The sequence below is a fragment of the Budorcas taxicolor genome, chromosome 19 (genome assembly GCF_023091745.1).
Source record: "Budorcas taxicolor isolate Tak-1 chromosome 19, Takin1.1, whole genome shotgun sequence".
Taxonomy (NCBI): Eukaryota; Metazoa; Chordata; class Mammalia; order Artiodactyla; family Bovidae; genus Budorcas; species Budorcas taxicolor.
The window spans coordinates 36,699,796-36,713,485 of NC_068928.1; the positions used below are offsets into that span (position 1 = coordinate 36,699,796).

The 13,690-nt window shown below is 40.2% G+C and overlaps 1 protein-coding gene across 4 annotated transcripts in view; it reads left to right on the forward strand.

Annotated features, from left to right (window-relative positions):
- SPOP (speckle type BTB/POZ protein) overlaps positions 1-13,690 on the forward strand; it is an 83,541-nt gene that overhangs the window by 49,088 nt on the left and 20,763 nt on the right. For all 4 annotated transcript variants that reach the window (XM_052657548.1, XM_052657545.1, XM_052657546.1 and 1 more), the window contains one exon: positions 13,393-13,536. In XM_052657548.1, the coding sequence (XP_052513508.1) occupies positions 13,459-13,536 (78 nt within the window). In that variant the 5' untranslated portion in view covers positions 13,393-13,458. The remainder of the gene's footprint in view (positions 1-13,392; positions 13,537-13,690) is intronic.

Genomic DNA, 13,690 nt, shown 5'->3' on the forward strand with positions numbered 1-13,690 from the left:
TCTGGACATGTTTTAAAGGTGGATGTGTCGATCTCCGTGTCTCTCTCTGTATATTTGTTTCTATACACGTTTGCACATGCATATATTTAATATTAATTATCATTTCTCTGCATGTCAGTTTTAAGGGAATCAAGCCCTGTGTCAGACATGAAAATATAGATCAGTTCTAAGTAAATGCTAATAATCTACCTCATTTTTATCCATATATGGGAATTTTACCATATAGAATTTAACTTGGAATAACTGAGAGGTCTAGCATGAGTTTGGGACAGCTGCTATGATGATACTTTCAGGACTGACTTATACTGGAAGATGTTTATCTTAACTGTTGTGGGTTCAGGAACTTCCCATTTACCCCTGCACATTTCTCTTTTTTCTCAACTTTTCTTGGATTTTTTTTTTTAATCAAAGAAGAATGTAGTTTTGGAATGTGTTCAATTAGTTCTTTAAAACTGAAGATGAACCGTTAGTTGTTTTTTTTTTTATAGTATAATTGTTTTACACTGCTGTGTTAGTTTCTGTAGCACAGTGAAATGAATCAGCTGTGTGCATGCATATATCCCCTCCGTCTGGACCTCCCCCTCACGCCCTCCGCCTCACCCCTGTAGATCGTCACTGAGCTGAATTCCCTGTGCTGCGCAGCAGCTCCCCACTAGCTGTTTACGCGTGGTAGCGTGTGTGTCGGTCCTAATCTCCCGACTCGTCTCACCCTCCTTTTACCTCCCTGTGTCCACATGTCCATTCTCTGCGTCTGTGCCTCTAGTCTTGCCCTGGAAATAGGTTCATTGGTACGATTTTTCTGGGTTCCACATATATGCATTAATATATGACATTTTTCTCTTTCTGACTTAACTTCACTTTGTATGACAGACTCTGGGTCCATCCACATTTCCACCAGCCACCCAGTTTTGTTCCTTTTCATAGCTGAGTAATATTACCTTGTATACATGTGCCTTATCTTCTTTATCCGTTCATCTGTAGATGGACATTTAGGTTGTTTCCTTGTCCTGAAAGTGAAAGTGTTAGTCGCGGCTGACTCTCTGCGACCCCATGGACTGTAGTCCATCAGGCTCCTCTGTCCATGGGATTCTCCAGGCAAGGGTATGCAGTGGGTTGCCGTTCCTTCTCTAGGGGATCTTCCCGACCCAGAGATTGAACCTGGGTCTCCCACATTGCAGGCGGATTCTTGCCCATCTGAGTCACCATGTCCTGGCTGTTGTAAATAGTGCTGCAGTGAACATTGGGGTGCGTGTGTCATTTGGTGGAGTATGTGTACATATATATATTTTTTACATGTGTCACTTTTTATTATGGTTTTTTCAGAGTATATGCCCAGGCTTAGTTGCACTGCGACGTGTGGAATCTTAGTTGCCCATCAGGGAGTGAGCCTTTATCCCCTGCATTGGAAGGCAGATTCTTAACCACTGGACCACCAGGGAAGTCCCTAAAATATTTTGTTTTAAAAGTATGCTTGGATTCCTATAGCTGTTACTCATTCAGCAACTCCTATTAAGTAGAGCTCATTAAAGAAAAATTCGTTCCCAAAAGACAGTAGTCTAGTTAGTCGGTAGCAATTTCATTGAATAAATATTTATTGAATACCTATTACGATACCATTTTAGGCATAGGGGAATGCTGTTCTCTCATTGTGCTTTAACTTCTTAGTGGGAGAGAAGTAGACAAATGAAAATATAAAAACAGGCAGTTTCAGATAGTGGTACTAAAAAAATGTAAGTTCATTTACTGAATTTGTGAGTCTTTCTTGTTTTGTAAAGTAAGTTCATTTGTATCATTTCTTTTTAGATTCCACATGTAAGGGGTGTCATAGGATATTTCTCCTCTGTCTGATAAAACTCATGGTTGCCAGGGGAAGGGATAGTTAGGGACTTTGGGAGGGTCATCTACACACTGCAGTATTTAAAATGGATAACCAACAAAACCTATTGTATAACACATGCAGTGCTGCTCAGTGTTATATGCCAGCCTGGATGGGAAGGGGCTCTGGGGGAGAATGGATACATGTATATATATGGTTGAGTCCCTTCGCTGTTCACCTGAAACTACCACAACGTTGTTAGTTGACCATATTCCCAATACAAAATAAAAACTTTAAAGTTAAAAAAATAAAAAAGAAGTATAAACAGAGTAATGTGATGAAAGAGGCTGTAAGTGAGGCCTACTTCTAAACCCGTGGTCAGGGATGACCTGTCTGTGGATAGTACATTTGACAGGACACCTAAATGACGAGAAGAAGCCAGCTGTGAAAAAATACGAGGGAAGAAAGAGATTTCCAGGGTGAGGAAAGAGCCTGATGTGTTCACTAAAGGCCTGAGTAACTAAAGCCTGATGACTGAGAAGAGTAAGTGTTAGGTGAGGTCAAGAGATATACTAAAGCTTTGGCCGTCATGACACAAGGCAGATTTTATTTGGATAACAGTGGAAGCCACTGAAGAATTCCTGTCTTGTTTCTCATAAGGGTCTGATTTATAAGCCATCTCATACCTTAGAGGAATTAATTGTAAAGTCTGCTAATTCTCTTAAGATATTTTTACTCACTATTTGAAAAGGTAATATAGTCACATGGTTCAAAATTCAGTAAGTACAAAAGGGAACATAATGGAAATTCTCCTTCCCACCCAATGGAAGGAAGGAGTTTCCTTCCTTGGAAGTAGCTAGTGTCCCTAGAGTCTTGTGTAGCTTTACAGAGATATTTTATACACACACACTAAACATTTTGGCATGTTTAGATAGAAGGAGCTTCCCCATTCCTTTTTTTTTTTTTCCCCATTCCTTTTTAAAATAAATATTATTATTGCATTGTCTATACCATAATTTATGTAATCAATCGCCTGTTGATGGACTTTCAGGTTATTTCCTTTTTTTAAGTTATTGTGATTGCAAATAGTGCCACATTGAAAAACCTTTTATATTTATCATATTAAATATATCAGTAGGATAAATTTCTATATGGGACTGTTAGATCAAAGGGTATATGCATTTCTTATTCATTTTGATATATATTTCTCTTTGTGGAGTTTATAACAGTTTATACTCCAATCAGAAATGCTCTCCTTATCCTGAGTGAGTGAGTGAGTGAAGTCGCTCAGTCGTGTCCGACTCTTTGCGACCCCATGAACTGTAGCCTACCAGGCTCCTCCATCCATGGGATTTTCCAGGCAAGAATATTGGAGTGGGGTGCCATTTCCTTCTGCAGGAGATCTTCCCGACCCAGGATTGAACCCAGGTCTCCCTCATTGTAGGCAGATGCTTTACCGCCTGAGCCGAAAGTGTTATCAAACATTTTAATCTTTCCAGAGTCACTGGGTAAATTAATGTGTGGTTTACTCTGCATTTATCATTATAAATGAGAGTTGAACTTGTTTTCACATATTTAAGAGCCATTGATATTTACTTATCTGTAAACCATTGGCTGTTCTTTGCCTATTTTTCTGTTACACTATTGATTTTTTTCTTCTTGCTCTTTAGAGTCACTCAATTCTAAATCCCTGTGTTATAGGATTAAAAAAAAATACAGTATTACATGTCAGTTATATCTCAGTTTTTTTAAAAAAGCAGTCATCTTTAACTTATAAATTTTAGGAAGCGTGTACCTAATATGAGACATGAGAAACCCCAGTCTTCCTTTGCTGATTGAAATCTCTCTTGATTGCCCCTAGTTTCATTTTAAGAAGTGTCTCTAAATTTTTTTTTTTTAAGTGCATTTAGTATTTTGTTAGACTACATTGAGGGCTTCCCTGGTGGCTCAGATGATAAAGAATCCACCTGCAGTGCGAGAGACCTGGGCTCGATCCCTGAGATGGGAAGATTCGCTCTAGGAGGGCATGGCAACCCACTCCAGTATTCTTGCCTGGAGAATCCCGGTGGACAGGGGAGCCTGACTGGCTACAGTCCCTAGGGTCGCAAAGAGTCAGACATGACTGAACGACTAAGCAGGGCACCAACTAGACTGAACTGCAAAAAGTTTACTCATAACAGATATTCAAAAGTCATTCAAACCTTGCAGCAGAGGAAATCAGTATGACCTGTAATTTATAGGGTAATGAGAAAGAAGATACTACCTCCTGGGCTGTATATGATTGAGGATATGTAACAGAAGAAATACAGACACTCCTTTGAGGTCCCAACAGTTTCTTAAAAATGAATATACCCAAGTCTTTCTATAGTTCTGTGTGTGTGTGTGAACAGTCTTTTGGCATCTTCTGTTTTGGAAAATGCAGACGTCTCTCAAGTTTAAAATAGTTAACGACATTGGTATTTTTCCTTACTTGGAAACTGTACCAGGCTTTAAACCATGAAAAAAAAAGTTACAGGTTTTTAAAAAGTCCCTAAAAAACTATGCTTTGGCAAGAAGCCATATTCCCAGCCTTCTAGCTTGTGCATGTTTATGTATTAAACCATATGAAATTGCCAATTTTTGACTGTCTTTGGCCTACAAAAACAATGATTCAGTCTAGTATCTCCATAATTTTATCCTGTAATTTTAAGACTGATGGATATAAAGATACCATATATGCGATATGCCTGTGTTAATTGTTTGTTTGTTTGTTTTTAATTCTCTGGATGATTGGATTAAAGATGGAAGAATGCTTATAAGGAATAAAAGATTTAAAAACTGCACAAGCTGTCAGGAGAATGGATATGTGTATATGTATGGGTGATTCCCTTTGCTCTTCACCTGAAATTATCATTTATTAGCCTTGATAATTTCACCTGGAATTCTCAATTATTAGCATTGTTTGTTAATCAGCCAAACCCCAATACAAAATAAAAAGTTTTTTTTTTTAATCCTTAAGGGTTGAATCCCTTTTCCACTAAAAAGAAAGAAAAAAAGAAAACTACACAAGCTGTCTATATAACATTTTGCAGAGAATGTCTAGCCTAGCTCTAGCATATACCACAGGTTACACTATTGGGATGTTTCTGTTGTACAGGGAATTCATCTTCTATCCTGGAAGTATCCTGATTACATAAGAGTTCAGTTCGAATTACTGATTTATGTTTTCACAATGAAGGGAAAAATAACCAATCTTTTTCATCTTATAGAATGAGGATACACTCAGAAGAGTAGAATGACAGGTCAGGATTTAATAGAGTGAACAGGAAAATAAATGGTAGTGTATTACAGATAGGGCTTCCCAGGTGGCGCTAGTGGTAAAGAACGCGGCTGCCAGTGCAGGAGACGTAAAGAGACTTGGGTTGGATCCCTGGGTCGGGAAAATCCCCTGGGATAAGGAAATGGCAACCCACTCCAGTATTCTTGCCTGGAAAATCCACGGACAGAGGAGCCTGGTAGGGTACAGTCCATAGGATCGCAAAGAGTCGTACACAACTGAAGCAGCTCAGCACGCATGTAACAGATACATTCAGCCTTCGAGTTGTCAGCATACTGGGAAGTTTGCTAAGCTTTGGAAAATAAATTTCTTGTTAGAGAACTTGGGAAGTCTTGTTTTAACTTGTCTGAAGCCAGGAACAGTCTATGTTGATGCTTGTTGTCTCCTAAAGATTCTCAAATCATGACCCTCAAATAGACCTCCTCTTTTCTAAAACTGTTTTTCTGCTGGGCATCTGTGGCAATTGGCATGAAGTGCTGAAGAGTTCATGTACCACCAGGCTACTTTGCTGATGAACATGTGTTTGCACATGGTGCCTACTCTGAGTGAAATTAATTAGGGCTGTGCTATCCTAGTCAATTTCCCTTCCAGCAGGTTGTGTGGTTAGAGCTTCTTAGAGTCTAAAACTGATTCTCTAGTTCTGCTGACTGCTGGGTGGACATTTTTAAACAATTGGAAGATGGGTGGGTGATATTATTTAAAAAAAACACACACACAAAGACTTGTGTACAGAATAAATGAGAAACAAAAAAGATAGGAAACAATGGCCAAGAAAAGTTGTATTTTATTTTCTGGTTGTGATAATGGACCATAGCTCTGTAGCAACAGTTAATCCATTAAAATAAGCTGGCTTTTAAGCTTGTTTTTTTTCTTAGGCCTAGAGAATTCCTAAGTTATTAATTGTTAGATAAGTTTGAAGTATTTTTTAATCTTTAACAATAAACTAAAATTAGTATTTTATGATCCATCAATATAGAGCTGAGCCTGCACACCCACAGAGCCAAGTTTTATGCTCTTAACTAACGTGTAAAATTCACATCTTCATTGCCAGCCTGCCCAAAAGATAGTTTTAATTGGGAATTTTGAAATTCCATTCTGGTTCCTACTAGCAGTAATGGTAACTGGATTTATAAAACTGCCTAAGATGCGTTTACTACTAGACAAATAAATGGGCTTCTCTGGTGACTCGGATGGTAAAGAATCTACCTGCAATGCAGGAGATACCCCGGGTCCATCCCTGGATCCAGGAGGATCCTTTGAAGAAGGGAATGGCTACCCATTCCAATATTCTTGCCTAGAGAATTCCTGGACATAGGAGCCTGGCAGGCTGAAGCCCACGGGGTGAGAATGTGTTTTCCATCAAGTGCAAGCCTATCTTGATCACAGGTCTCTTTTCTTGATATTATCATGAAATCTTGAATTGCATAAACCAGGGAGGCCCAAAGGTCATTGCAGTGCTTAGTTTGCTGGCTTAAGTAAAATAGCACATCATGTGTATAAGTCTTAACTTCATCTGTCATTACATGGGATATTTTAATTATAAACACATGTAGGATAGTGTTAAAACCAGTAGGGACTCGTAATACTAGTGGTATTACTCCGTGAGGGTGCCCTATATCTTATTAATACTCTTCCATGCTTATTACTTAAGTAGCTACTGAATGTGTATGAGTTGAGTGATTTGGGGGCAGGGGAAATTTATTCATTTATACCTCTTTCTGTGAAGGATTTGAGGCAGTTTCCAGAAATACTTAACATATCAAAAGAGTAAAATAAACAGTTTAAGGACTTACAGCAAAATTAGTTACAGTGTTAAGAAAATAATAAAGCTATAGTACAGTAATAATTCAGACTCAAATTGAAGAAAGTAGGGGGAAACCGCTAGACCATTCAGGTATGACCTAAATCAAATCCCTTATGATTATACAGTGGAAGTGAGAAATACATTTAAGGGCCTAGATCTGATAGATAGAGTGCCTGATGACCTGTGGAATGAGGTTCGTGACATTGTACAGGAGACAGGGATCAAGACCATCCCCATGGAAAAGAAATGCAAAAAAGCAAAATGGCTGTCTGGGGAGTCCTTACAAATAGCTGTGAAAAGAAGAGATGTGAAAAGCAAAGGAGAAAAGGAAAGATATAAGCATCTGAATGCAGAGTTCCAAAGAATAGCAAGAAGAGATAAGAAAGCCTTCTTCAGCGATCAATGCAAAGAAATAGAGGAAAAGAACAGAATGGGAAAGACTAGAGATCTCTTCAAGAAAATTAGAGATACCAAGGGAACATTTCATGCAAAGATGGGCTCAATAAAGGACAGAAATGATATGGATCTAACAGAAGCAGAAGATATTAAGAAGAGGTGGCAAGAATACACGGAAGAACTGCACAAAAAAGATCTTCACGACCCAGATAATCATGATGATGTGATCACTAATCTAGAGCCAGACATCTTGGAAGGTGAAGTCAAGTGGGCCTTACAAAGCATCTCTACGAACAAAGCTAGTGGAGGTGATGGAATTCCCAGTTGAGCTGTTTCAAATCCTGAAAGATAATGCTGTGAAAGTGCTGCACTCAATATGCCAGCAAATTTGGAAAACTCAGCACTGGCCACAGGACTGGAAAAGGTCCGTTTTCATTCCAGTCCTAAAGAAAGGCAATGCAAAAGAATGCTCAAACTACCGCACAATTGAACTCATCTCACACGCTAGTAAAGTAATGCTCAAAATTCTCCAAGCCAGGCTTCAGCAATACATGAACTGTGAACTCCCTGATGTTCAAGCTGGTTTTAGAAAAGGCAGAGGAACCAGAGATCAAATTGCCAACATCCGCTGGATCATGGAAAAAGCAAGAGAGTTCCAGAAAAACATCTATTTCTGCTTTATTGACTATGCCAAAGCGTTTGACTGTGTGGATCACAATCAACTGTGGAAAATTCTGAAAGAGATGGGAATACCTGACCACCTAACCTGCCTCTTGAGAAATCTGTATGCAGGTCAGGAAGCAACAGTTAGAACTGGACATGGAACAACAGACTGGTTCCAAATAGGAAAAGGAGTACGTCAAGGCTGTATATTGTCACCCTGCTTATTTAACTTATATGCAGAGTCCATCATGGGAAACGCTGGGCTGGAAGAAGCACAAGCTGGAATCAAGATTGCCGGGAGAAATATCAATAACCTCAGATATGCAGATGACACCACCCTTATGGCGGAAAGTGAAGAGGAACTAAAAAGCCTCTTGATGAAAGTGAAAGAGGAGAGCGAAAAAGTTGGCTTAAAGCTCAACATTCAGAAAACGAAGATCAAGGCATCCAGTCCCATCACTTCATGGGAAATAGATGGGGAAACAGTAGAAACAGTGTCAGACTTTATTTTGGGGGGCTCCAAAATCACTGCAGATGGTGACTCCAGCCATGAAATTAAAAGACGCTTACTCCTTGGAAGAAAAGTTATGACCAACCTAGATAGTATATTCAAAAGCAGAGACATTACTTTGCCGACTAAGGTCCGTCTAGTCAAGGCTATGGTTTTTCCTGTGGTCATGTATGGATGTGAGAGTCGGACTGTGAAGAAGGCTGAGTGCCAAAGAATTGATGCTTTTGAACTGTGGTGTTGGAGAAGACACTTGAGAGTCCCTTGGACTGCAAGGAGATCCAACCAATCCATTCTGAAGGAGATCAACCCTGGGATTTCTTTGGAAGGAATGATGCTGAAGCTGAAACTCCAGTACTTTGGCCACCTCATGTGAAGAGTTGACTCATTGGAAAAGACTCTGATGCTGGGAGGGATTGGGGGCAGGAGGAGAAGGGGACGACCGAGGATGAAAGATGGCTGGATGGCATCACGGACTCGATGGACATGAGTCTGAGTGAACTCCGGGAAATGGTGATGGACAGGGAGGCCTGGAGTGCTGCAATTCATGGAGTCACAAAGAGTCGGACACGACTGAGCGACTGAACTGAACAGTAATAATATGAGCTATATAGCATATCGGAGAAGGCAATGGCAACCCACTCCAGTACTCTTGCCTGGAAAATCCCATGGACAGAGGAGCCTGGTAGGCTGCAGTCCATGAGGTCGCTAAGAGTCGGACACGACCGAGTGACTTCACTTTCATGCTCTGGAGAAGGAAATGGCAACCCACTCCAGTGTCTTGCCTGGAGAATCCCAGGGACAGGGGAGCCTAGTGGGCTGCCGTCTATGGGGTCGCACAGAGTCGGACATGACTGAAGCGACTTAGCAGCAGCAGCAGCATATAATAGAATATAGAATGAGCATGTGAGCCTGTAGTTTCAAGACAGATTTGTCTCAGAGCTTCATAGTAGTCAAGCACAGAGGACAACACAGACATTTATAAGATTCATATTGTCAGTCCCTAACTAAAAATAAACCGGGAGTTCGGGAAAGAAATTTCTCCCTTGTATATTATAAACTAGACAATATATGATATAATGAAATAAGTATATCCTTTTTATATTATTCCTGCAGTTAATATATTTTAAAGATAAAGTAGAACAGCACAGAGGATATTATACACAATAGTAGCTGTCATCCCAAATTAAATGACATTTGTATCGTCATATTTGCCTTAGGTCGTTGTAATTTTAAGAGAAACTTGAGAGATCAACTTGAAATGTCTTGCATTCTTTTCCCAACTTCATTCTTTCTTGCTCCCCCATCCTGAATCTGCTACATAGCTTGTCATTGATTTTTTTCACTTCTACTGTATGCATTAAAACTCAACATTCAAAAAACTAAGATCATGGCATCCGGTCCCATCACTTCATGGCAAATAGATGGGGAAACAATGGAAACAGTGACAGACTTTATTTTCTTGGGCTCCAAAATCACTGCACATGGTGACTGCAGCCATGAAATTAAAAGACACTTGCTCCTTGGGAGGAAAGTTATGACCAACCTAGATAGCATATTAAAAAGCAGAGATATTACTTTGCCAACAAAGGTCTGTCTAGTCAAAGCTGTGATTTTTCCAGTAGTCATGTATGGATGTGAGAGTTGGACCATAAAGAAAGCTGAGCACCGAAGAATTGGTGCTCTTGAACTGTGGTGTTGGAGAAGGCTCTTGAGAGTCCCTTGGACTACAGGGAGATCCAACCAGTCCATCCTAAAGGAAATCAGTCCTAAATATTCATTGGAACGATTGATGCTCAAGCTGAAACCCCAATCCTTTGGCTACCTGATGCGACTAACTGATGCATTTGAAAATACCATGATGCTGGGAAAGATTGAAGGCAGGAGGAGAAGGGGACGACAGAGGATGAGATGGTTGGATGGCATCACCGACTCGATGCACATGAGTTTGAGCAAGCTCCGGGAATTGGTGACGGACAGGGAAGCCTGGCGTGCTGCAGTCCATGGGGTTGCAAAGAGTCAAGACATGTCTGGGCAACTGAACCGAACTGTATGCAGATCTGTAAATAATATATAAATCTTAAATTTGTGTAAATAATGTACTGAACAAGACATTCCAAAACTCTCTTTTCGTTAGTATTGTGTTTGATCTCATCTCCTTGATGCAGTTCATTGCTTTTAAATCCTGAAATAGTTTTCCACTGTATGGAAATAACCCCATTTAGTTACCTGTTTCCCTCTTACTGGATTTCAGTTTGTTTATAACTGCCACATTGAACGACCTTGTCCATGTCTTCTTGTGCCTGTGGGCAGTTTTTCTAGGGCTGTTGCTGCTGCTGCTAAATCACTTCAGTCATGTCCAACTCTGTGCGACCCCACAGATGGCAGCCCACCAGGCTCCCCCGTCCCTGGGATCTTCTAGGGCAGTGGCTCTCAAAACATTCCAGGACCAGCACATCAAGGTCACTTGGGAACTTGTTCAGTTCAGTCACTCAGTCATGTCCGACTCTTTGTGTCTCCATGGACCACAGCATGCCAGGCCTCCCTGTCCATCACCAACTCCTGGAATTTACCCAAACTCATGTCCATTGAGTCGGTGATGCCATCCAACCATCTCATCCTCTGCCGTCCCCTTCTCCTGCCTTCAATCTTTCCCAGCATCAGGGTCTTTTCCAATGAGTCAGTCCTTCGCATCAGGTGGCCAAACTATTGGAGTTTCAACTTCAACATCAGTCCTTCCAGTGAACACTCAGAACTGATCTCCTTTAGGATGGACTGGTTGGATCTCCTTGCAGTCCAAGGGTCTCTCTTCTCCAACACCACAGTTCAAAAGCATCATTTCTTTGACACTCAGATTTCTTTATAGTCCAACTCTCACATCCATACATGACTACTGGAAAAACCACAGCTTTGACTAGATGGACCTTTGTTGGCAATGTCTCCGCTTTTTAATATGCCGTCTAGGTAGGTCATAACTTCCCTTCCAAGGAGCAAGTGTCTTTTAATTTCATGGCTGCAGTCACCATGTGCCGTGATTTTGGAGCCCAAGAAAATAAAGTCTGCCACTGTTTCCACTGTTCTCCATCTATTTGCCATGAAGTGATGGGACCAGATGCCATGATCTTAGTTTTCTGACTGTTGAGCTTTAAGCCACCTTTTTCACTCTCCTCCTTCATCAAGAAGCTCTTTAGTTCTTCTTCACTTTTCTGCCATAAGGGTGGTGTCATCTGTATATCTGAGGTTATTGATATTTCTCTCAGCAGTCTTGATTCCACCCTGTGTTTCATCCAGCCCAGCGTTTCTCATGATGTACTCTGTATATAAGTTAAATAAGCAGGCTGACAATGTACAGTCTTGACATACTCCTTCCCTTATTTGGAACCAGTCCGTTGTTCCATGTCCAGACTTGTTACAAATAGAAATTCTTGAACCCATTCCAAACCTGAAAGATATACAGTGTTTAAACAAAGAGCTATTTTATTTACTTTTTGTGGCTGATATTTTCATAGGATAGTTGGTCTTTTTCTTATTTATTTTGTAAAAACAATTTATGTATTACTTCTTATGTTAATACAGCTAACTCTTTGCCATGTATTGTAAGCTTTGTTTGTTTTTGGCTTTGTTCATAGTACTTAAAAATTGTATTCACCACTGTTTTTAATGTCTTTTATGTTTAGAAAGACCCTGAAGGGGAGAGTTTTGAGTTGGATTTGGTTTGCTACTGGGACACCCTGTTGAGATGTGTAGCAATTATTTAGGAATGGTCTGAGGCTTATGAGAGAGGTCAGAGTTGGAGATGTGGAAAGCATTTATATAAAGACAGAAATTTGACATTGTTGTGGATAAAATTACCACAAAAGAGAATGTAGTTTGAGAAAATGATTCAATATTAAACCATGGGAACAACAGTGAAGTAAGAGAATCCAAAAAAAGATATTGAGGAATGATCAGAAAACAGAGAAGGCAAGGAGAAGAATCTGGAAAATCAGATACTGGTGAAGTGTAACGAGAGGTCGTTAATGCTACATAGAAAGGAACACATCTAAGATGGGTAAATGTTACCCTTCGAGAGAGCAGCTAACAATAGGTTAAGAAACAGAAGACTATTCTTCTCTTTTTAAATTTATTTTTAATTGGAGGATAATTGTTTGACAATCCTGTGTTGGTTTCTGCCATATATCAACATAAATTAACCATAGGTATACATAGGTCCCCTCATTGTGAACCTTCCTCCCAAGGACTATTCTTATTAATAAGGTTGCACTGACGTGTAGAAGATGGACAGTAGTTGGAAAGGTAACGAGGTTGTTTTCCTTTAGGAGCATTTATATTTGTACCCCCACGGGGAGGAGCCAGTAGTAAAGCTGTGTGGGGTTCACCATGCTGTCTCCTCTTCAGGAAGTCGCTCAGTCGTGTCCGACTCTGTGACTCCATGGTCTGTAGCCCACCAGGCTCCTCTGTCCATGGGATTTTCTAGGCAAGAGTACTGGAGTGGGGTGCCATTCTCCTCCGTGTCTTCTGTGACTCCTGCATCGCAGGCATATTTACCTGTTGAGCCATCAAGGAAGACCCTACTTTAAGTACCCATTAAGTAAATTCATTTGGTAAGATAATATTAATTATCTTATAATTATATAAATTATATATGTTATATAAATAATTAAATTAGTTTTGTGCAGAAAATTAAAACAGGATTGTATCCTTGTGATGAGGAGATTGCCTTAGGTTAGGTGATGTTCTCAGAGGTTAACATTGAATGCTAAGGAGTCATTTGAATGCTAACGGTAAAGCATTCCAGGCAGGAGACAAAGGTTCCAGTCTTTGGAAGGTCAAATGGAAATAGTAGGATAGTATGCTAATAAAATTCTCTTGCTTCTTGCATCAACCAGGGTGAAGAAACAATAGAAGTTTTTGTCCCCTGACTTCGGAAATCTTGTTTAACCTTCAAACTGGCGATGTCAAGGGTTCCAAGTCCTCCACCTCCGGCAGAAATGTCGAGTGGCCCTGTGGCTGAGAGCTGGTGCTACACACAGGTAGGTGCTTCTTGGGAGGATTTCGGTGGATGAAAGGAATCAGGTTTGTTTTCTATGTTGGCTTTCCTGCTTTCTCTGAGTCATACATGTCAAATAGATAAAGTACATGTCAGCTTTCCGTTCCTTGGTTTTCTACGAGGAATCTGAATGGCCT